This window comes from Toxotes jaculatrix, chromosome 17, assembly GCF_017976425.1.
Source record: "Toxotes jaculatrix isolate fToxJac2 chromosome 17, fToxJac2.pri, whole genome shotgun sequence".
In the NCBI taxonomy this organism is placed as follows: domain Eukaryota; kingdom Metazoa; phylum Chordata; class Actinopteri; family Toxotidae; genus Toxotes; species Toxotes jaculatrix.
The window spans coordinates 2,523,268-2,547,136 of record NC_054410.1 but is presented as its reverse complement, the minus strand read 5'-3'; the positions used below and the strand labels follow the sequence as shown (position 1 = coordinate 2,547,136).

At 42.4% G+C, this 23,869-nt stretch overlaps 1 protein-coding gene across 8 annotated transcripts; it reads right to left on the bottom strand.

The window, feature by feature from the left end:
* Window positions 1-508: 508 nt before the first annotated feature.
* larp1b (La ribonucleoprotein 1B) lies at window positions 509-23,548 on the bottom strand. Of its 8 annotated transcripts, none has more exons than XM_041060345.1 (20): window positions 22,794-23,548; window positions 20,466-20,527; window positions 18,592-18,648; window positions 17,655-17,886; window positions 16,525-16,698; window positions 15,827-15,952; window positions 15,341-15,509; window positions 13,946-14,090; window positions 13,433-13,610; window positions 12,654-12,841; window positions 11,960-12,034; window positions 11,344-11,703; window positions 8,191-8,305; window positions 7,633-7,802; window positions 6,397-6,503; window positions 5,741-5,901; window positions 5,431-5,575; window positions 4,061-4,170; window positions 2,158-2,285; window positions 509-2,014 (listed from the first exon to the last, which is right to left on the bottom strand). In XM_041060345.1, the coding sequence occupies exons 1-20, from the start codon at window positions 23,152-23,154 to the stop codon at window positions 1,754-1,756; spliced, it is 3,324 nt and encodes a 1,107-aa protein (XP_040916279.1). In that variant the 5' UTR covers window positions 23,155-23,548; the 3' UTR covers window positions 509-1,753. The 8 variants fall into 8 exon arrangements, with proteins under 8 accessions (XP_040916279.1, XP_040916281.1, XP_040916280.1 ...); XM_041060347.1 differs by having other exon boundaries at window positions 5,741-5,898; XM_041060346.1 differs by having other exon boundaries at window positions 8,191-8,302.
* Between the last annotated feature and the right edge of the window lie 321 nt (window positions 23,549-23,869).

Sequence of the window (23,869 nt, the reverse complement as noted above, 5' to 3'; positions counted from 1 at the left end):
AATGACACTAAAATAACACACACTTCTTCAGATATTTACTGAATGCGTATCCCCATTTACTCATCTGTTCTTATAAAATATTTTGTAATGGTGTGAAATTATTTTTATGTAGTAAAGATGAAGTATTTTCAGGCCAAAATATGCATTTATAACACACTTAAGGCCATTTTCTTCTTTTTAAGATCTTATTTTGGCCTTATTGTGTCTCATTGTATAATTAGTTGCCTCACTAACTGTTTGTTTACACTGTTAAGAGATGATAAGCAGTGAAATGTACTTGGAACAAATCCCACTTTAGATGTAGAGCTGATTGAGGTCATCCTGCAGGTTTTGTGTGAGTGATGACAGCTGATGAATTTCACTGTTGTTGGGAACAAAAACCTGTTGATCAGGCTCCTTGACTCGGCTGCAGCAACACTGGAAAATTTCAAAAGGTAGAGGAGGAGGAAATCTGCAGAGTCAGCTCAGAGCAAGAGAAAGCAGAACAGATCACACAAACACAAGTTCATACAATCAACTGTTATTTTATATTTTTTTGCATTTTACAATTCATTAACATGCACTGCTTTATCCTAAAACACACTCAAAACCACATTACCAATAAAACAAATCACTTCTTAAAATCAAAGGGATAATCGAATAGCAAATGATTTTTTATAGTATTTACATTTTTTTTCTTTAAATTCAACTCTAAAACCTCTTTTAAGTCCACTGATGAAGTAAAGGAAAGTTATCGATTAAAGTGCTCTAAAGCACCAAGCCTCAAACATAATATGAAGTAAACTTCAAGCTAAAATATACTGTAGTTTTATGATGCTAGCTCACACCCATAATTCCAGCAGAAACATTTCATTTTTTATCATATTTAATAGCAAAAGCCACTTGAAACTGCACTGATTACCTAAGACTATTCCATCAATCAAGTAAATGGAAAAATAAAAAGAATAAAACAATAAATTATACTATCTCTGGGTGTAAAACGGAACTTAAAGCTTCCCAGATAACTCTGTCATTATTTTTCCTGGTTTTAATTAAAAACCAGTGTGATAGTTCAGCTGTGATGCCTGTCAGTCAGACTAAAAAACATCAGGGCACATCTGTTAGGAAGCGGCAGCCTCAGGGGGGGTCAGCGCTTCACAAATTTATGACTGAAACTGTCAACTCTGATTGTCATGATGAAAATGGAAGATATTTATGTCTCAACAAAAAAAAAAAAAAACTGTGAGTGGTGTCAGTTTTAAACACATTCAAACCCCAAATCATCAGTTGGGAAGACTTCAAAAAGCAGAATTTGGACTATTTTGTCACTGATTGCCTTCCAGTCGTCCTGGTGAATCAGATTAAGGCACACAAGACTATCTGCAGTATGTCTTATCTTGGCAAACTAGAATCACAGTTCAACAGCTCTGAACAGACCAGAGCGGTCGACAGGTTGTGGAGATCAACAGACCTGTAGAAGAGTTTGGCATCTGAGAGAACAAAAGGCAAAATGCAGGGAATGCATTTTTTTTTTTTTTTTTGTAAACATTATGAGCTGTCAGGCGCACAGATTCAAGCCCACTGTCTATGCTTGCTTGCTTGCTTGCTTTAAAATGAAATGCACTGATAAAAACAATCAAATTAAGTCAACCACGCTCAGTCTCTCTTCATACCCAAACAGTTTGCCACTGAAAAGAGCGAACGCTGAGCTCAGAGCTGCCGCCGCCTCGCTCTGCATCTCGTCTATCCAAACCCACACCTTGAGGAGGGAGCTTCATTTATTTGGTGCACCACTTTCCTTCTTCCCGGCTCCGGCCTCCGCCTTCTTCGCCTGGGCGGCTGCTCCTGCTGCTGGTTTCTGGGCGTTGTCTCTGGGCGCGTTCTGTGCAGCGGCGGGTTGAGCGGAGGTGCTGGAGGATTTGGAGACCTGCGTGGGCTTTGAGGTAGTGTTGGAGGGATGTCGCCGACGCCTCCCTTCATCCCCGGCCGAGGACGAGTGACGTCTCCTCCTGCCTCCCTCCTCTCCCATCGGGGGCTGTGGACACAGAGGTCAAAGGTCAGGACTAACATAAAACAAACACATAATGATGACAATAGGTCTGTCCCAGCACCCTTATGTGGTATTTGCGAGTAGCCAAGAGCCTACTTCTGTGGCGTAGTTTTTTAACTGCCACTCACCACCACCCGGAAGTCCTCCAGGTTCTTGAACTGGCGGAGGTGTTCCTGCAGCTTTGGGTCGATGGACTGGTTCTTCATCTTTGAATATTTCAAGAAGGCCCAGAACTTCTCCAGTCCATACAACTGACCTGGAGGAGGAGGAAGCAGGACACAGCAGTTTCAACGCAAGAATTTAGAGGGTTCACCATTTTCTGAAAACCAGAACCTCTTCTGAGCTGTGCTGGATCATAACTCAGTGTTGTTGGTTTTTTTTGTGTGTGTGTTTGGTTGAGTGCAATGTTTTTTCCCTCTACCTTGGTTCCAAATTGGACCCTGTTCACTGTGAAGAGCAGCAGCCTTTGGATGTGTAATCTGAAACTGATCTGCGCTTTGTAAACAAACTATTTTGGGGTGAAAAATGGAAAAAAATGGAAAACAATGAGACTTGATGGCTGCCTGCATTAAGAGCAGCACAAATATGAACTGTATCCTAAATCAGTCCCTCATTCATTACTTCTTAAATAAGGAGTAATGAGACTCACACAGCCTAAAACATGCCATGGACACCATTTCTTTTGTCTCATTGTTGATAATAATTAGCAATTTAATGCATATTCATCCTGCATATTCACGCTCATGGCGATGGACAGTAAATATGGTGCACTATATAGAAAAGAGGGATATATGGGCCATCATAGTTTAACCCTGTGGAGAAGTCCAGCTCATGAAACGCATCAGAAACGCTCTGCAGACCATTTAATATGCGAATCAGATAAAACAATTTCCTCGACGCAGCACAAACTCCTGAGTGCTTTCAGACAGAGTTTAATTATGGAAGCAGGCTCCGCTGCTCTCCCAGGCTATGCTCAGGTCCGAATTTCACATCCTGAATTTTAAGATCTGAATCTGCCCGGGCCAAATTTAAGCAACTGGACTTTTTTTTTTTTTTTTTTTTTTTTTAAATCCAAGTAAGTTTAATGAATTTCAGCAATTTTTAAAAAATTAGTTACTGAGAATTTCAGATCATAAAACAACACTGTTAGTAGAGACAGCAATTCACAATTAACCCACCCATTATTTTAATAAGTGTATTCATTATCATAACTGGTTATGACTCATGAGTACAGTATGTGGTGCTGATGATTCTTGTTTATTCTTGTTTGGTCTCTGTACTAAAATCTCTCTGACAGATCAGTCTCCGGTCCGAGGGGGTTTGAATGGGAGACGTTTTACTGAACACCAAAATAACTCTGCTGGAAATAAGTGGCTGAAGCCTTTACTGGCAATCTTCCATTCTGCTTCACTGAGTAACTCACAGTGTTGATACGGGTTGAGAAATCCAACTTTAATCCTATTTTTCCTCTTTTTTTTGCACATTCAGCTGAGAGGACGAGGCTCTGAAAAGTGCACTTTTAAGTCGGCTAAAGTTGGATTACAGGGAAATTAACACCTTATTCCATTTTAACCCTTCTTAATTAGCATTTATAAGCAGTATATAAGTAATGATGAAATGTTTATAACAGTAATGTACTTGTAAACAGAGATAAGGACATTTTTAAGTTAAGTTTATTTTAAATAATAGTAATTTTAAGCTTACTAACCCCTTTTCTTTTAAATGTTGCTAAATAAGAAATCTCTCACTTCTCTTGATGCTACTCATGTTTATTTTTTTAACTGATTTATTTTTTCTTGCACCGTGTCTTGTAGTAATGTCCTGTAACTTACAGCCATGAACCAACCCTTTATTTAAATAACAAAACAAAACAAAACAAAATTAGTACAATCCTGCCATTTTCACAGTTTCTCAGAATAATCAGGTTGGTGTTTGACAAGTTTGACAATTTTACTCTGAAAATGTTGGTAAACCAGTGAAAGTGGCAGGTGAAGTTTGGGACAGTTGGGTTGCTTTTTAAATGATAATCACCTTTCTCAAAGTCCCTGAGGGTCTCTTCTTGAAAGTCCTTGAACAGATCTAACCTGAATCTCTTCTCCAAACCGTAGCTGTAGTATCTGAAGAGACACTCCAGTCCATACCTGCAGGTGGAAAACAAATATTTACCTGTCTGACCTTAAGTACACAAATGACACTCAGCTTCAAATCTGGCTTCTAGACACAAGTAATATTTACAAGTACAGGATGTGATGTGATGTAACTGTGGCACTGTAAGCTGATCTTGAGCGTACCAGCCATTTTCCCATGTGTCTCCAACATTTCACAACAGAGGAAGCTTTGTCTCATGGATTATTAGAGACTTCAATGTGGCCACAGAGGAACCAGACAGACAAGTCGACCAGTTTTTGGTTAAATTAGGTTGATGTGAGCTGCTGCACAAACAGCTGATGGGGTAGTTACAGCCTGCGTGCACACCCTGAAACTAGATTCACTTTTTCCGCAACACGTTGGGCTGAGCTGCTCACTTATTTAGATAAGAATGCGGGTTTGGCAGGTGTGTGAAGTTGCTTCTGGCAAACTCAAACCCTGCAGAGAAGCAGCCTCCTGTTCACCCCCTGCTGTCGAATAATGTCAGTCAAACACTGCAGCAGCCGGCAGACACACTCTGAAGGGATCAGGCACACATCAATTAGCCAGTCTCACACCGGCAAGAGCACTTTTTGTTTTGATTATCGATTTGAAAGTCATCTGTAAACCAAACAATGTGTACAACGATTTACTCGGTGCCGAAATGATCCGTGATTAATTATCATGAATCCTGAAAACGAACGAGCCAAGCAAAAATGTCAAGAGTTCTCAAATGTGAGGATTTACTGCTTTTCTTTGTTTTCAGACTGTTGATCAGACAAAAATAAACAATTTACCTAAGAGTCACCTTAGAGCACGAAGGTGCACTGAAGGTGTTCTCTCATAATCCCAGCTTAGTATCTCATAATTACAGGATCCAGATCTCATCACACCACAATCATTGTCATTTAAGAAGACAGAACCACCCACGTTTGTTTGAGGCTTTAGAATATTTGGACATCCAGCTAATTTCAGTGAGCTTCATTACTTCTGAGACTTGTGGTGGTCATCAAGAACTGTCAACAGTAGGTAAGAAAAGTTTTTATACTGAGACTAATTCAAGTTAAATGAGAGGCTTCAGGGCCTGAAGGTGTGGCTTTTATACATAACACAAATGAAGCAATTGATGTTTGTTTGTGTTCAGGGCTCATTTTCATGTAATTTGGTTTGTGGAAAATGTCTAAACCAAGATTTTTGCATTTGCAGCCTCAGGCACAGAAATGTGTTTGGACAGAGATCAACATTTAATCTGCAGTTTCATTCGACATCCTCACCTGTAGTTTTCTTTGGCGTCTTCCAGCGCATACTGTTTGAACTCCTCGTACATCTTCCTGTTGAAGTTGTCCCTCAGGAAGAAGGACCAGAACCTGAATAGAGTGTTCATCTCCTGAGACTGGCCGATCCCCAACCGTTTTCTCTCTGAAAAACATCAGCTCAGTCACCAGAGAGCACGAAAACAGCTTCACGTCTTCAGTACACAAACTCAAAAACAAGATTTCAGACTCAAACCTAACAGCCATTTCTTATTCTTTCTAAAAGTTGTGAGCGTGTGATGGTGTAACAGAGCAGGTGGGCGTCCCATACCGTTAAGGCACCGTCTGCGGTACTTGTGGTATCCCTGCTGGGTGAAGCCGTTGTCCCTCAGCAGCTCGTGGGATGGATGCCAGAATTTGGGCAGAGACTGGGGGGTGCAGCCGTAACTTCCTGACAGCGGGGCTCCTTCTGATGGAGAGGCGTTGGAGCTGCTGTGGAAGGACGGAGGAACAATCGACTGAGCGGCGAGATTTTAAAAAATTCACAGTCTTGAACACATCTTAAATCTTATGTTCTTTAGGATAACTTCTGTCCAGGTACTTCAGATGTAAAATAACTTAACTATTATGACAGATATCCACTTTTTAAGCAATTCTTGTCAAAACTGAATTGCTTTTATTTAACTGCATTTATGTTGTGAAGTAAAACTGGAGGTATTATACTGAAATACCTAAAGAAACTGATCAGATCTGTAAGTAATACAGTTTGTGGCTACGTAAAGCACTTCAGCATCTCGTTTTGTGTGCACTGATACAGAGAAGTGAATAAAGGTCAGCTGCGTCAAACAGAAAAACTACCATGGATGGAGAATTGTTGGCAGAGCGAAAGAAGGAAGTGACCAGTTTGTGTTCTTCTTTTGCCATCTTATCTACAACTGAAACCACAGCCACAAAGGCGTGAAGCTTTACTGAAACGAGCCGCCAGACCTGATGGATGCAGATCGCGGCCGGTGTTCGCGGGAGTCCATCACCCAGCCGATGTGGGCCTCCTGAGGAGGGTTGGAGCTGTGGCGGGTCTTCTTCTTCCTCGGCATCTGGAAATGAAGATCACAACAACACACTGATGATTTTCATTCATTACAACAAACTGCTGGACGGGACGGGACATGGTTTAAATCTGAACCCTTTTAGGCACAGGGAGTCCCTCATAACTGATCACACTTTGGCTGAATTTGTTTGTTTGGTTTGTCTGAGTTTAGAGAGAGATGAGTGACATTGGCCTCTCACTGTATATATAACCCTGGATTATCAAAAACTTTACAGGGCTATACTCCAGAGTCAAGAACTTCCTGCAGATGTTACTTGACCCTCTTTGGTAACGTAAACATGCAGGTAAAGTCAGACACTGTCTGCCTGTAGTTCAGGCTCATACTGAAACATGTACAGTACATGCAAAACAGTTCTCTCTGCCCAACAGGAACAAGCTCAGGTTACATTAAGAAAAGAATGAAATGAAGAGAGTAACTGCAGAAACGAAAATCAATAATATTTAAAGCTGATAAGTGTCGTCACCAGGCCTTAAAAAGGAATCAATGAATAAAGGAACTGTGCATTGATTTTTTACTGTAACCTCTTTTTTTGCCCAAAGAAACTTGGTCTTAGTTGCTCAGAGCCCTGAAAAATGTTGAATATGCAACAAAAAAGGAAGAAAACAGTGAAAGGGAAACTTGAACCCTGAGAGAGGCACTGAGCTGAGTCGCACCACATGCTTTCTACCATCTGGGCCTGTAACCTCTTCAAACAAAGCAATATCTACTTGCAATCACTCATTACCAGTTGTTCCTTCATTTTATTGTTAGAGGTCTAAAGGGGTTAAATTAAACAGTAATTCACAAATGAAACAACAACGAGAGGAACATCTGAAAAAAAATCAACATAATTCTGAGCCTTTTTTTCTGGGTGTTTGTTTTTTGAATTCATGTCTCACTTCAGTGTCACTCAGAATCTAACCCTCCTTGCTTAACATGCAAGATGATGATATACTTTCAGCTCAAGGACCACGGACGTTAAGAAGCTCTAAGCAGCTCTAAGCACTCGCCTTACCCTCTTTCACACTGAAGAACGGGGAAGATGACAGGATGTTGATCTGGGTCCATCTCGAGTTATTAGTCCAATATAGAGGAGCGTTTCTACACCCTGTACATACAGAGAAAGAGAGCTCACCTGCCCATCAATGGTGCCGCTCTCCTTCATGACGGGGTAGAAGCGGGGCGTCTTGTTGGGGTCCTGGCGTCCGGGGGTGCGAGGCGTTCTCGGGGTTCGGGGCTGGTGAGCGCTGGGCGACTCCGGCACCGTTGTAGGCAGAGAGCGGGCAAGTTCTGCTCCACTGTCCACTGAGAACACGCAGTTTACAAAAAATGTTAAAAACTTCATATTCTCACAACCCGCTTATCGTCCCAGACAGTTTGACAGCAAAGGAAATGAGTTTCAAAGGTTTTTCACAGGTTTGTTGCACTCGATCAACAGACGGTAGCAACTGTTTGTTGTGTTTTAATTGTCTTATTGTTTGTATTTCATATATGTACGAAGGACTCCCTGGAAAGCAGTATTACTATTGAGGGGATTATCCCAGCAACACAAAGCCACAACTCGATGATCTAATGAATGTATAAATAAATAAATAGAACAAATAGAACAAGGGTGTGGTCAGAAATGCAGAAAGCTGCAGACGGGATGCTCAGATTGTGAGAAACTAACTGCACAGCAGCTCCGCCAACCCACCTGGCATCGGAGGAGGTGGGACTTCCTGGTTTGAATCAACGGGCACTTTGGGGGTGAGAGTGTCAAACTCATCTTTGCTGATGACGTTCAGCTTCTTGAAGTTCTCCACTTCCTGCTGAGGAACGCAGAAACACGTGATTTAGAAAAAAGCCAAATATCTGTTGTTTTGTTGTTGTTGTTGTGTGAAGAAAAAAACAAACTGTGAGACACTATCATCAAAACGACCAATAGAAGTATCCCTGCACTGAACTCTGATGTGAGTATATAATAATGCGACCTCTCAGGCCGTGTTACAGGCTGTTTAAACTGATAACAGTGCAACACGGTGGTAAAAATACGTGATGTGCCAGCGGCTGCAGCCTGTGTGACACACAGCAGCTGAGCAGCGTACTTTGAACTTTACACATCAGCGTCAGAAGGAGGAGAGAGAGCGAAAAAACCCAGGTGACCTTGGCGTGTGTGTGTGTGTGTGTGTGTGTGTGTGTGTGTTCAGGCGTGACATTTCCCACATGTGGAGAAACTACTGACAACCTTTGAGCCCAGAACGAGCTGACCACACTGAAAAACTCAACGTCAACATCCAAGAAGAGGCACTTAAAACAGTTTGGATGAAAACTTTGCAGCTGATTTGTCTTAGCCAGTAACCAAACATTAAGCTAAAACCTGAACTGATGCTGAAACCAGGTTGTATCACACACACACAAGGAGAAACTTCGCAGACGTTCCTCTCTTGTATATCAAACATGCACATGCTGCAAGATTTGAAAACACTGACGTATCACACGCTGCAGGATACTGCACTGATATTATCGGGGTGGCCCCGCTGAGTCTGTTCGGGAGGTTTAAGACCGGATCTGTAAACCCCTCACATTTCCAGATAATCTGGGCAGAACATCGGCACCGAACAAGGACAGATTTCCCTTACGGTTTTGGGGAGGGGTGAATTGGGGATAAATCAGCCCAAACCAATCGATCGAAATCAAGCCACCGTCTGATAGAGGCACATTTCCGTCAGATGATAACATGCAATTAATCTGTATGAGCCTTTAGGTGACAAGAAGCCATTGCTCAAAGTCTTTCTCTTCAACTTTCACTTCACACTTTCTGACGTTGTACTTTTGTTCTGAGTAACATTAAAGAAAAAAAAGTGATGTTCTGTTTTCACCTGTTAAAAGCTGCGAGGAATTGTTCAGGTGCTGACAAAAGAGATTAAGGTTTCCTGTTTCTCCCCAATTTGCTAGTTTAGTTTATGTGTATATATATATATATATGTGTGTGTGTGTGTGTGTGTAAAATCAGTTAAGTAATTATGTAGCTGTGATAAAATCAGATTTAATAATGCTGAGTATTTCCACACAGTGTTTCTGCAGACGACGCAGCGTTTCCCAAAAAAGCAGGTCACTCCGCTCTGGAAGCAGCTGTGGGATACACATGTAGTCCGGAGGCTCGTATAGTGGGCAATAAATAGTAGTTTATTTTTGTCCCCCCGTGAGGTTTAACAGCTCTGTCATGAGGTCTTTCTGTCAGAGTGATTCGAAGCCCGGCACCGAACCTAAACAGCAGATAACACCGGCAGAGTTTGACTTTTTTTTTGTTTTGTTTTTTTTAATCTTTACAGAAAAGGCCTTAATTATTTTTACTGTCTGACTACACACATATAAACTAACCAGCTGTTGTCATCTACAGACTATGTTCTCTTCAATCCACCTGCTGCCACAAATAAAGTTTAAAGAAGGATGTTTTTTCAAGCTCTGGTCAACAGTAAAAGAGATTCCGTGTGATGGCACTGAATCAAGACTCATGAGCTTCAACATTAAAATCTCTGCGAATGTTTTGGTCTCAAACTGTAAAATAAGAATAAAGGAAATGGAAAATAAAACTACTGAAGCATCAGAGTGTGGGTCTCGGCGCGGTGTGTTTACTGTGTTCGGCGGCTCGGCTGTGCATGCACAGTTTTTGTCTTCTTCATCTGTGAACAGTGTGACCTGTTGACCCACTGGCACAGTGACTGCAGAGGGACAAAGCTGAAAAATTCAGTCGTTAAGAACAGAGAAGTGGATTCAATAACAGGAAGTGGATCAAATGGCCAAACAACCAGGACAATCTAGTTCACTGACTGACTGGCAGCGGGACACTAACATTAGCTCAGTGTCTACATGTCCTCCATTTTACTCTCCCACTTAGTCCCAGTTGGCTCATTACACTGGTCAGTATAATTTGGCAAAAAAGACAACCAACAAATAGTATTGATAGTAACCTTCAGACTGCAGTAATCACTTAAATGCAATCCTAAAAAGCTACAACGGTTGTCAGGCTATGTTCAAAAATACACTTTATATCTATATCTATCTATATCTATATCTATATCTATATCTATATATATATATATATAGATATGTTTTATCTATGTAGCTCATCTGACTGTGAGATAAATTTCCATAACAACAAAGCAGTAGGAATATAAATCTCTTATTTGCGGTTTTAACAAGATAAGTAAGTTACATAAGGTCAATATTAGCTCAGCACAAAGACTGGAAGGAGGAAGAGGAAGCAATAAGACCATCAAGTGTTCTCAACAACTCCATCTGTTTGTGCTGTATTTGTTATTTATCTAAATAGAAATGACCAACAATGTTTTCACGGAAATTACTGCAAAAGCAGAAAATAAAGTATAGTATTCCTTGAAGGGGTAAGAATTAAAAGCAAAAAAAAATAGTCTCCAAGTCAGTAATTAACATGAAACTTGAGGATCTTGTGACAAGCTAGCTGCTGCCCTTCCTGCATTATAAAAGCCTGCGTGTTCAGACGTGACTTGAAACACACGTGTTGCATGTAAAATGACAGTACTGGTTGTCTTTTTGCTACCGTCAGTGGATATACCTGGTGAATCTGAGGTCAAATACTTGCATTTATATCTTCTCATTTCATGTGTTTAGTTCAACCAGTATGAAAATACCAGGCTCAGTTGTTTTCTCAGGACACAGGGAACAGAGTGAGAAAAGGGACAGAAATCCATTAAAAAACCCACAACTAACAGCTGAAGTCCAAACTTTGGAAGAGTTCTAATCCATCAGCAGTCAGTAAAAATTTAAATGTTAATGTGTTTTTTTCTAATTTCCATACCATAGACGTTTTTCTCCATGTTTTTCTTACCTTGCTGCACTCGATCTGCTCCTCTCCCTTCCACAGGTCCTGTTCGTAGTAGTACAGCCCGTCATTGATGGCTTTGGCCAGGTCGGCAGTGATCTTGGCTCGGGACTCATGGTTGCCTGTCCGGTCGCCGCTGGGGTGTTTACGGAGGTAAGGAGGGGTCTGGGTGACAATAAGGATCTTATTGACGTCTTGGTCGTCCAGCTCATAGTCTGAGTCGTCCTCTTCTGACCAGTCAGTGAACTTGTTTTTCCTGGGCGCCATCTGCTCCATTTCCTCGTCGAACAGGAAGTCCAGCTCCTCCTGGTCGGGCTCGGCCTGTGGAGGAGCCTGGTGGCTGGGAGGAGGTGCCTTGCTGTCCCCCTGAGCCACACAGGGAACAAACAGCCATTAACAGACAACCTGACAAGAATTATGTTTAATTTCAGTTCAACATTTAATGTTTAATGTCGACTTTGCAGGCTTTGGACAGAGACAGTCTCTTAATATAAGTCAAAGTGGAAAACTATGTGTACTTAAGGCGGTTAATGTGAGACAGGAAAAAAATGAGGAGCGCTGGGAAGGAGGCAGGAGAGGAAAAGCTGAGATGGGCGGCGAGTGAGAGGAGGAAGTACTCAACTGCAGAGGGGAGGCAGTCAGGTGGGAGCGCTGATGGAGGAGAAGAGCTGACAACACAGACGTCATCAGTGACAAGCTGCCACGTCAAGAGATGGACACAAAGACAGAGAGACAGGCGGAGGGGAGGAAATGACAGATGAACACAGAGGGCGCAGGACAGAAAAGAGGCAGAGAGAAACAGAACGTGATGATGGAAGGGATGGAAGTTAGAAACATGACTGGACATATTTAGCTTGTGTTACCTCACCTGTGGGATTTTGTTGCCATTTATAGTTATAGTTCTTTATATTTTCCCACATACAGTCATTTAATTTATTTTTTCTTGGTTATATTTGGCTAATTTTGCATTGTGTTATTGGTTCTGTTTGATTTTAAATCGCAGTTTGTTTTTTATTGTCATTGTTTTTTTGTGTGGAAACCAGGAAGACTAGCATCCACTTCCAAATAAATGATAAGAATAGGAATAAGATGTCTTCCTGTTCCCATATCTGCAGGTGTAAGTAAGAGAGCTAGGATTGTAATTTAATGTCCTGTCATACAACAGGGCACCAAGCAGCAACGGAAAAGGGAACAGTGACATTTATTTATCTACTAGTTCCTGTGCCTAAAGGTTAAGTTCTGACATTTTGGGAACCACAGGCTTGAAAAGATGCCTAAGAGTTCCCGGTGACTCTTCCCTCCTTCACTTTCAGTACCTTTGGCTTTGACGAGGGCTGTTTGTGGCGTTTCTCCACCTGGATCCAGGTGTCGGGGTCCGGTTTGGGGGCGGGGGCATCTTTAAAAACATTTGTGGCGGGGAGTGGCTCCTGGCTGGTGGAGCTGGGCTCAGCCGAGGCCTGAGGCCCGGCAGACTCAGGAGGAGTCTCCTTCACAGGCGATGAAGCTGAAAGACCCGACACATCACACGACCACACTCAAGACAACCTTCAGCACAGCTTTAAAATCACACATCACGCTGTCAGCTCTCATTTAGGCAACAAGGTGCTAAAGTCTGGAATCTCAACACTGCTTAAGACCCTGCACTGTTGTACTTCAACAACAATAAACATGATTAGAGAGAGAGAGAGAGAAAGGGGTTTAAGACTGTTGGCCTGACAAAATGAGACATGTCAAACCTGTATTCATTCAGCTGCTGAATGACAAACTTATCTTTTCACAGTCCTGGATTAATCACTTGTGTCCACAAATGAATAATTATTAACTAGAATCACTGAATTACTTATCTAAAATCTTTTCACCGCCAACAAACCCCATGATAAGCTCAATATTTTCAGCAGTGGGTCAATCCACATTTGGTGTTGTGGTGAATATTTGGGGCAGCAGTGACTCTCACTAATGTGTATTCTAATAGTGTAGAACAAGATGAAAACCATTCACAGCTGGTTTTGGCCTTTGATTTGTTGACAAAAAGAAAAATAAAGAACATCTCCAGACTTTTAATTATGACTGCAACTGAACTGAGCTGAATACTGACCGGTGTTTGTGGAGCTGAGGGTCTGTCGTGGAACAAACTCGGGACAGTTGATGAGCTGTGAGAAGTCGGTTCGAGGGGAACCCACGACGGGAGGGACGGGGATGGGCCAGCGCTCCGGGTCGGTTTTACAGCGAACCCTGTCGTCCACCAGCTCCACCTCTGTGCTGCTCTTCAGAGCCTGGAGAGCAGGATTTATTAGCACAAGGACAAATACATTTTCCCAAGGTCACACACTGAGTTCATAGTAGCGGCACCTTTAATGCCTTCATTTGTGTGTGAATTTTTCTCAGTAAGGGATTAAAAGTAAATATACAAGAGAAGGTGAGAAGTTGTCCTGAGATCTCTGTGTATCCAAGAGACTTCAAACATAACCTGGAGCCAAACAGCGACTCCTATGTGACAAAGTTTAACTGATCCCCAGAGGCAAAACTGCAACACAGCATCACAGAGTGAGGAGTCTAATATGTGGCATTTATAGCCGCACCATTGATCTGATCGATGGTGTGATGTTACCTCCATGATGAGGCTGATGTCGGTGGTGAGAGCCTGGACTCTGTGGAAGCTGGCGATGAGGGAGATGGGGAGGAAGCCCTGCGCGTCCATCTTCCTCCTCAGGAAGAAGTCTCGCTCCAGGTTGTGGAGGCTGAAGTAGTACTCACTGGACAAAGGCAGCATGGTATACCGAGTGCCCATTAAAAACTGAGAAATGTAAACATGTTTTCCTACAAAACCCTTGATTTTATTTAACATAAACCAAAGTAATCAGAATTATTAAATGCTGTCAAAACAGGAAAGTGGTACAAGAACATACCGGTCTGAAACTGGAAGAAATTTTGATTTAAAACAGGAATTATTATCAGATCAGAAATATCTACACAAGATTACAAATTTGGCCTGACATTCAGTACGTGACACACTAGATGGTCAAATACTGAGGTTCAGTTCTCAGCCCTTGTCACTGACAGACAGTTACAGAAGAAAAAAATTAAGTTTCTGTAAGCCACAATAAATGTAGACTCTCCTGACTAGAGCACGAAATCTGCAGACTGGAAAATCTTTCTGTCTATTACTTGTGACACAACTTAAAAGTCTCACACACACACACACACACACGTCTGTACGTCGAGCTCAGCCTGCAGGCAGGCAGCGTGTAGGGACCGTTTCATGTGGAGTACCGCTGGCTGAGTGAGCAGCCTGAATAACGCTGAGGGAGACGAGAGAGGAGAAGACAAGAATGTCTCCCCTTTTTTCCTCCTCCAACCCCTCCCTCCCTCTCTCACCCATCACCACTCTCTCCCCCCCTCACCCCCTCCCCCCTCCCTCCCTGAAACAGTTTTTTTTTCTTTTTACATTTCCTTGCTCAGGCCTGCATATAATTCATCCCCTGTCCCCTCCAAGGCACTCAGGCTATATTTAGGAATCCACCTCACCCTCCACTATTCTAAGTCTGCTTCAGTAATGAGGCCAAAGATGTCAGTCAGACACAGAGTGAACGCTGCCCCCTGCAGGACACATCAGAACCCAGAGGAGATTTACTACACTATACATGCTCTGTTTACTGCTCATCAGTGAGGCTCACTCACACCTCAGGTCTGTGCTGTACAGACACAGTCTTTACGTTTGTCTCTGCAGGAGCTGGTGGTTAAAACATGACTGTTTTCCCACCTGAATCTTTTCAGCCAAAATTTTCCATCTTACTGATAAATGACTGAAGCCAAACATGTTATTACCTGCTTCACTAAACAGCTAATTAGGTCCTGCAGAGCCCCACTGATTAAAGTTTTTAACTGCGCTTTAAGTATCTGATCTGCAATTAAACATGTCAGTAACAGATGGGAAGGAAAATACAATGTTTTACTAATCCTCCAATTTAAAGGAGGAGAAAGGAAAAAGAAAGTTAACACTTACATCTGCCGTTTGATGTATTCCTTTAGAAGCTTCTCATCCACCGTGTACATCTGAACCTTGTTGCCGTCGTCGTAATAGTAAACCATATTGGTGCCAAACTCTGTGGGGACCTGGACAGAGCCATCAGACGACTGAGAGTCCCGGAAGCTCTGAGAGTATTCATAACGGCCTGAAGAGAACGAAAAGAAAAGAAATATGAGAAACGGTTACTGAATGCTGTGCATCCTGTGGGAAATTAAAGCATGTCTGTCCATTTAAACGGTAACAGCCAAGCACTGAAATGCTGTTTTCTAGTAAAAAAAAATTTAAAAAGTGAAGGAAAACACTTCTAAAAAACTTAAACTCAGTTCCAGCTTTTCTCTTATGTTGTAACAAAAGCTTTACATTTACATCCAAAGCTTTGCCCAGAATAAAAAACAGACCACGAAAACAGAGAGACGAGCAACATGTGAGTGGTGATCAAGTGTAAAAACTGAAAAACCGTGCCTCGTCCACGACCTCTTCCACGCCCACGACCTTTCCCCCGGCCTCGTATTCCTCCGCGAACGCTCCCGCTGTCACTTCTGACGCTGGCAGCATCGTCCCCAAAGTCCCGCGGCTCTCTTCTCCAACCTGTGAACAAGAAAGCAGGAAAGGTTAGTGTAAGACCTGACAGATACTTCATGTATCTGTTCTAACATTTTAATTCAATGCAGCTGTCTAGATCCAGGGATCCAGCCACTGAGACCTGACTATAGTAACATCCCCAGGTCTCACACATGAAGCTGGTGTGTCAGATGTCATCGTGGCATAACAACAGAGAATCTCTGAGTAATATAGGAAAAGGAGCCTAACAGCCTTTAAATCACCTGACGCAAAACTAACTTAGTAAAATACATGAATCACTGGGGTTTTGGTTCAGGTTAAAGGTTATCAGAGGAGTTTTAACTTGACAGTTTGATCACAGATTTGTGTTTATACCATGCTCTCATTCTGCCATGTGTTAGTATGGAAAAAAAAAAAAAAAAAAAAAAAAAAAAAAAAAAAAAAGCTTGCAGACAGATGGTTGCCGGGGAAAAGTGGTGAGCAAACATGATGTTAGAGTGGCGGAGAGCAAACAGCAAAGCCAAACCAGTGAAACGAGCGAAAAAGCAAAACAGAGACTGAAGGCGTGAACAGAAAACAGTGAGCTGCTGGCCACTTACTCCTGTTGCTATCATGCGCCCTGTTATTATGGAGCGTGTGATTGGGCGACGTGGGGTCAGGTGAGTCGCTGGTGGGATCTGTGTCCGAGCGCGTCGGGCCCCCGCTGGGCGTCTTGTCGCCGTTGTCCCGGGACGCTTCCTCCAGCGGCAGAGAAACCCACTTACGTTTGTTACCTAGCGATGATTGCACACACCGAAAACACAGCGAGAAGAGTTTTGATCCAAAAGGGGATTTTAAGTTTTGGAACAAAGTAAATTAAAAACTAATCAGTGTGACTCCAAAATAAAGATGCACCAGTGACAAAACTTCACTGTGATGCTCTAAATGTGGAAGAGCTCAGACACTGATTGGTTTTGGGTAGTTTTATGTTAACACTGTGAGATAAGACACTGTTTTATTTTACTATCACAACTTCACTGATACACGTAACTGAACAAAATCAGACCCATCTATCCCACGACTGTCTGTCACTGTGTCTGTGTTTCTGCAGATCCACGTCCAATACTAAAAAAAAATACGACTTTGTATTGATGGCAGAGTTTTGCAGTTCATCTGAAAGCTATATTAAGTTAAAACACAACAACAGACACAGGAGGACTTCCAAAGTCTGTGGGAATCTTTGGTGGATTATCTCATCTCATTTTGGAAGAAAACTCTTCACTTCATCTCTGGTTTAGACCATCTGGAACTGATGAAGTGGTGTGTCTCTTATTAAACTCCACAGAGACGGATGTGTGTTGTTTCTCTCGTTTTAAATGTCTGTAAAGATGGGACTGAATCAGTGGAAGTATGACACACAGATCACCACAGCAGAACATGCACAGATCTGCACCAACCAGCATTTACCATGCTCCCTTCAATGCAGCAATACAGGATCCAAATCATCGCTGTCCGGTGAAAAACATGCAACTCCAAATTTGGTTTTACCAGATTTTTAGGATCAATCTGAAAAACTGCCAAAGCTCCAAGCAAGGTTGTTTTTCTTAGTTTGAATAAAAGTTGACGTTCTGGAGATAAATACCTTCACAGGACAGCGATGACAGGTGAATTAATCAAACTCGATCAGATCACAGCCTTATTCAGGCCATTTGAAGGATGCTGTTGAACATGCCACAGAAAAACTGCTCACCCCCACCTCCTCGCTTCTTCAGGTTGGCACTCTTGGCCTCCTGTCCCGTCTTTGACTCTCCGTCTTTGGGCAGCTCTCCCAGCGGGTCCAGCTGAGCCTCCTGGTTCTCTTTGCTCTCACCGCCGTCGTGGCTGCTCTCTGATTTCCTCTCCGGTCGCTCCCTCCTCTTCTCCTTCTCTCTGCGTGAGGAGGAAGGCCTCTTTCCATTGTTGTTGAGGACATTTTGTTGTTGCTGGGAAAAAAGAAGAGACACCAGGTTTTATTCATGTTTTTAAAGGACAATCAAACTTCATGTGGCTTTTTCCATTCGTAATCATTTTTCTTTTTTAATTTGGTTGGTAATGTATGTAGACCATACACTAGAAATTAAAATCAATCCAGCCCACATTTGTTTTTATTATTTTCGTTGAGACTCTGTCAGGCAAAAACTAGTCGCCATTTTAAAACATAATGCTCCACTAAATAAAGGATTTTAACTAAGGATTGTTCTCCTTGAACTGCAAAGAGTAGTTTCTTTTCTATGCCCCATTTTTAAAACATGAAGAATAACTTAAGGACTTAAGGCATGTGAACACCTTGCACTGGGCTTTTTTGTTTTAGAGAAAATGCAGACTTCGTTTTGGGGGGGGGGCAAATGACCTTCAGGCCAAACGCAGAGTTAAAACCTGAACCCTGCTGCTGGATGTTTTTAGTGCTCCATCTAGTGAGCAGAAGTCAGAAAAGCTTCTCTGTCAGCCAAACAGTGAGTCTGGTAAAAGAAAAGCAGCTGAAAGCAAACACAAAATGTGTGCCTTTAATGTGTTTGATTTAACATCACACACACACACACACACACACACACACACACACACACACACACACACACACACACACACACACACACACACACACACACACACACACACACACAACACACACAACCATGCAGGTTTCATACCTCTTTGGCCAGTTCACCAGGTGTGGGCCAGTTTGTGATATCACTAAAGTCACCCGACTGTGAAATTGAGAAAGAAACAGAGAAATTAAGAAAAACAAATCATCATTTCAGCATCGACAAGTCGACCCCTGTCTCCCAGACTCGTTTCAGTTATTTTAACATTGCGTGTGGGACAGGTAGAGTCTGAGTGCCCTTCTGATAGAAACTGGTAGAAACTAGCGGGGAGGAAAAGGAGGTCAGTGCTCCGTCTGTGGGGAAACTGCAAACAACAACGATAAACAGGCTGAGTCACTTTCAACCACTGTGAATGTTGTAAATTTGGACAATCTGATATGAGATCAAGGTTAGACAGACGAGGGTTACAGTTACACTCGGAGCTGCACAGTGAGGCAGGCAGCAAAATCTAATACTGCTATTGTGATCACAATCATTCGACCACAGGGATAATGTGCAAAAGGGTGGGGTTTTTACAGTGTTTCTGATGTAACAGTGATGGGGGAAAAAAAAAAAACACAAAATCCATCCTTAAGGGTATTTTGGCTTTTAAACAGCTCTTACTGATGCATGTGCACTGACCGGAAAGTGTTTTCCCTCGGTAGTACATATGCTTAAAAGGGACAGAAAAAAAAAACTTTTCCCTAACTGCTACTAGTGAAAGAATAAACAAACAAAAACATTTTAGTGCCTTCTAATGAACACAAAAGACAAACAAAAGCAACTAAAAGCAAAATCTAAGAGTTGAAAAATCTGCACGTTCGTCAACTGACAATAACAAAATATAGGCCTGCTTCGGTAAAATCAGGCTCAAATTTTAGGTTTTTTTGTTTACTCCGAGTTCACAGAGAATTAAAGCTGCCCTGTGAGTTTTCTTGTAAACAAACAAAGCTTCCGTTTACATTCAGTTACTCACCAGAACACGCTGTGTGTATCCCTGAGTACTAACAAACGTGTTGAATAGATTTTCTTCTTGAAAAAACATTTGCATACACACTTTTTAAGTATTTTGATTGAAGCAGTATTTATATCCCTATTTCCTAGCTAGCCGACTTCTTCACTGTCTTTGCTGAGGCACTGATGCACATTTTGCCACATTACCGCCACCTGCTGATCAGTGGAACAGTGTGAAACCATTGGCACAAACTATGACGAGCATTTGTCACGATTTTGTGAAACTCTGTAGATTTACTAAGAAAACAACCACCAGATTAATCAATAACGAAAATAACTGTTAGTTGCAGCCTAGATCCACATCAATGTCACGATTATGATTATACATGTATCGCCTGGGCCTAACAGTATGTGAGTACTGTGCAGTCACCTCTGAGACCCAATGAGAGATATGAACACTTCCCCTGTTTCCACACCGTCCTTAAATTAATAAGCTAAATCTTCTTTAACATTTTGACAAATTTCATATTATCTTTCCAACCATAAATTTGAAACAAATGCAGTGGAAAAACTGGTTGGAAAAGCAAACAAAACAACCAGTCAGCAGCTTAGATCAGCTAACGTTTGGCTAGCAGCAGATGTTAATTTCCCATCCTGCATGTCACACTACCTGGCAGAAGTTACAGTGGTGAAATATGAACATGTGATCACTTCAAAAGCGCCAGACATGTTGGTTTATTTACAAGTGAGAGACGGGCCACACAAATTTGTACATGAGCTGAGACATGAAACAGCAGAACAGAGAGGGAAAGTGATGATTCTTCAGTGTTGTATTCAGAATTCATTATTCAAGGCATTAATGACACTAAACCTGTCTACAGGTTTTGGACACGTCATGTTCTGTGACATTTTTAACGTCTAACAGAGAAACTTCAAAAGATTTAACAAAGGAACAAAATATGAGTTAAAGAACAAAAGACCGTTACCTTGCTGGATTTTCTCGTCCTGGGCTTGCTGGCACGGACGACTTTCAGAGCGTTTTGTTGATCTGCAGATACAGAATCAATGAGTGAAAGCGGCATCATGATTTTTACCAGAACAGGCCTGAATCCAGAGGGTTTTAATCCCTTTTAACAGTGTTAACTCAACAACACCGGTGAGCAGGTTACAGGCCTGGAGGGTTGCTCAACACTGGGGTTAAAAATTTGACTCATGTACTCTTGCATGCTCGGCTGTGTGTGTGTGTCTGAGCGTGTGTGTGTGAAGCACTGGGAATTTCTGTCAGTACAGAATGATTAAATATCTGCCCCCCCACCCTGGGACTGAGCGACTGAACTAGTTGAGGGTGTTTTGTGTATAGCCAGCGGCGGTATGTGGCTGCGTCTCCGCAGGCAGCTGCAGGCTGGGAGTGGTCCACTGCAGCCTGACAGTCCATATCGCTCAGCAGAGGATGGTCGGATTGATAAGAGGCGCAGGGCCGAGGCTTCCACATGAATGGGTGTATGCCTGACTTAGCCTGCAGACGTCCACCCAAGAGCTGCCTGTACAGTAACACTGTAAAATGATGCCTCTGCTCCTCTTGGAGTCGAACACTTCAAATATAGCTCCCCTGGTCGCTCTGTGCTCTGACACACATTCACAACTCAAATTTAGTTGAACAGTCTGAATTGAACAAGACCAGAGTTTTATTTCAGAGCCAACCAAATGAACGTGGCCTCAAAATCAATAAGTATTATCAATAAATTCTTACCTATGCAGTGAACTGTGTTGTTTGTTTCAACATCTAAAGTGGCACTGAAACGATTAGCTGATTAATCAGATAGATAATCAGACAGAAAGTTAATCTGATCAGTCAAATATTTAAGTTTGGGCTGTAAGAAAGAAAACATAATATATTTGAAGTAGGAGAAACTGCAATGCCTTGACTTTTAGTCCCGAGTAAGAGTCCCAAACCAAAAACCTTGGATCCTTACATTTCCCACAATGCAATGCAGTGTCTTCCATTGTACCCCACCTTGGCATCTGAGAATGTGTAATGTACATTTTTCACTGTTTTATAACGTTCCAAAGACTACACAGTTGATCAACTGGATACAGCTGAAACAATCAGTCAATTAACAGATTGATAAAAAGATTAATTGGTAACTATTCTGACTGTCAATTAAATATTTTGGTCATTTTTCAAGTTTTATCTTTTAATTTTGGACGACTGATTGGACAAAAGTCATTTGATGGCATCAGGAGGGCTTCAGGAAACTGTGATGGGCATTTTCACTCCTTTCTTAAGTTTTATAAACTAAACGTTAAACCCAGAAAATGACAATTAGTGATTAATGAAGCAAAAATGTCAAATTCGGTTGGTTCCAATTTATCAACACCAGGATTTGATACTGTTCTCTGTTTTATAGGTTTGGAAGCTGAACATCTTTAGGTTGTGGGCAGACATCTGAAGACATTAGGTTTTATTTCCATTTTTGTCATTTTACAAACAACTAAGCAATTATTCAGAAGACAGTCAAATTAAAATTTTAAAAATGTGTTTAAATTGTTTGACAGACTGAGCAACAGAATAAAACAATAATACTTAGATTCATCCAAAGTAAATCTACTATGTATAATCATTAGTTTACGTCCCTCACCTATTTTAACTACTCCACCTGTCCGGCCACCTTGTTCACATACTTGTGCTTTCACTAGTGACAGTGGAGAGCAGGCTGGTGGGAGGAACTGCAGGCAGCCAGGCCATTGGACATGTAAAACGTGTCTTTACAGCAGCAGGAGCAGTTAGCCTGACTGCCTTAGCCTTTATACGCCCAGCCAAACTCTGCAGCTTAAACCTGAGGCTGATTTTGGCTCAGATTGAGCTTCCCCCATGTGCTGTATTTAACCCACATTAGCCGCGGCGCTGTGTCACTGGCATTTCCAAGAAGGGGAAAGCGGTGTGAGAGCTAGTTGGTAGTAGCTAAGTTACAGGCTAAAGAAGTAGCAGTTGTCAGCAATCAACACGTGGTGCTCCGGAGCAATCCGAGCACAGAGGGGGATGGGGCAAATATGCCACCATCAACACGTCTCGACTGCGCTGGCATTCACGTTTATGCACTTCATTCAGCTCTAAATAAGCCCAAAATGAGGTGTGACAGGCCCGTGCGGTCCGGGTTAAAAGTGGATATTCCTGCAGTGAAGCTGTCAAAATGCTGCAACAACGTGCTCAGGTGGTGCAGCTGCGTGCTGAGCTGTAACCATATTGTAAAGTTTAGTCACTATAATACGCTATCATGTGAGGGAATCTGAAATCATTTAAAAACCCGTCTCACCTTTCTCTTGGGAGCTGATGTTGTTGATCGGCACTCTGCCCGTGGTCCTCTTCGTCCACGGGTTGACTTTAGGCGGAGGAGCTTCAACAACTTTCCTCTTCACCGCCTCAACAGCCGAGTCAGCGTTGCTGCTTTGGTCGTTTTCTTTATCGTTTTCTTTGCATTTCTTGTGCATGTCCGTCGGGCTCTTGGCTGCCTCGGAGCCGTGGCCATCCTGCAGCAGTTTTTCCGAGCCTTTCTGCCCCTGTTCTTGTTGTTCCTTCTGCCCCTCGGACTTGTTTTGGTTCTTCTCCTCTGCTTCGCCGGAGCTGGCCGCTGTCAAACCGGAGTCGACCTGACTACACTCAACCTCTGTGGACATCCTGCTAGTTTCCTAACAGCGCGCAGTGTTAAATCCAGTGTGAATTGTTGGTCCTTACTCTCTTATCCCAGAGAAAAGTCGTGAAAAGCTCAGGGGGTGACCACATCCACAACTTGAGGTAAACAACTTTTGGGCTGGACCTCGCTAGCCAGCTAGCCAAGTAGCTCCTTTAGCTAACTGTTAGCTAGCTAGCGACCATGCAGAAGTCAGCGAGCCCGAGCTAAATGTTATTATTTACCGCCCGTATCGACTGTTTCATACCAACAAGTAGTTACCTCTGAGTCTGTAGTCTGTCACCATGTAAACGACACGAGCTGAATAGGTTCACCCGCGAGTTCTTTAACTTTTTTTTGACAAACTACTACAGCGACCTCCTCTCGGTCTCCGGTTTCAACTCCACGCTACCAGCTAAGAGCTCGTGCAGCCTGCTACTCTCTGCCTGTAAACAGTGGCTCTGCTGCCCCCAGCGGCCACGCCGCGGTACTGCCACACAGACTTTAATTCATTTCACTGGGAGTGGAATTTGGCTGCAGAATAAAACTACACAATTTTGAGGAAGCAAATCCAACACACTATATATAGACCAAAGAGGGATATATTAGAAAAGGGAAAAGTATTGCTACAGCTAAAGATTGTTTCCTGACTCATAATCAGACTCACTGGCAAAGTATTTAAACAAGGAGGAAGAAACTTATTTCTAGTGTATGTATGTACA

Excerpts from the sequence above, each read along its gene's own strand:
- larp1b (XM_041060345.1), bottom strand. The coding sequence starts at position 23,154 with ATGTCCACAGAGGTTGAGTGTAGTCAGGTCGACTCCGGTTTGACAGCG. Across the intron at positions 11,704-11,959 it reads CTGACTGCCTCCCCTCTGCA|GGGGACAGCAAGGCACCTCC; the intron begins GTTGAGTACTTC and ends TGTGTGGCTCAG. Across the intron at positions 4,171-5,430 it reads GACGCCAAAGAAAACTACAG|GTATGGACTGGAGTGTCTCT; the intron begins GTGAGGATGTCG and ends TTCCACCTGCAG.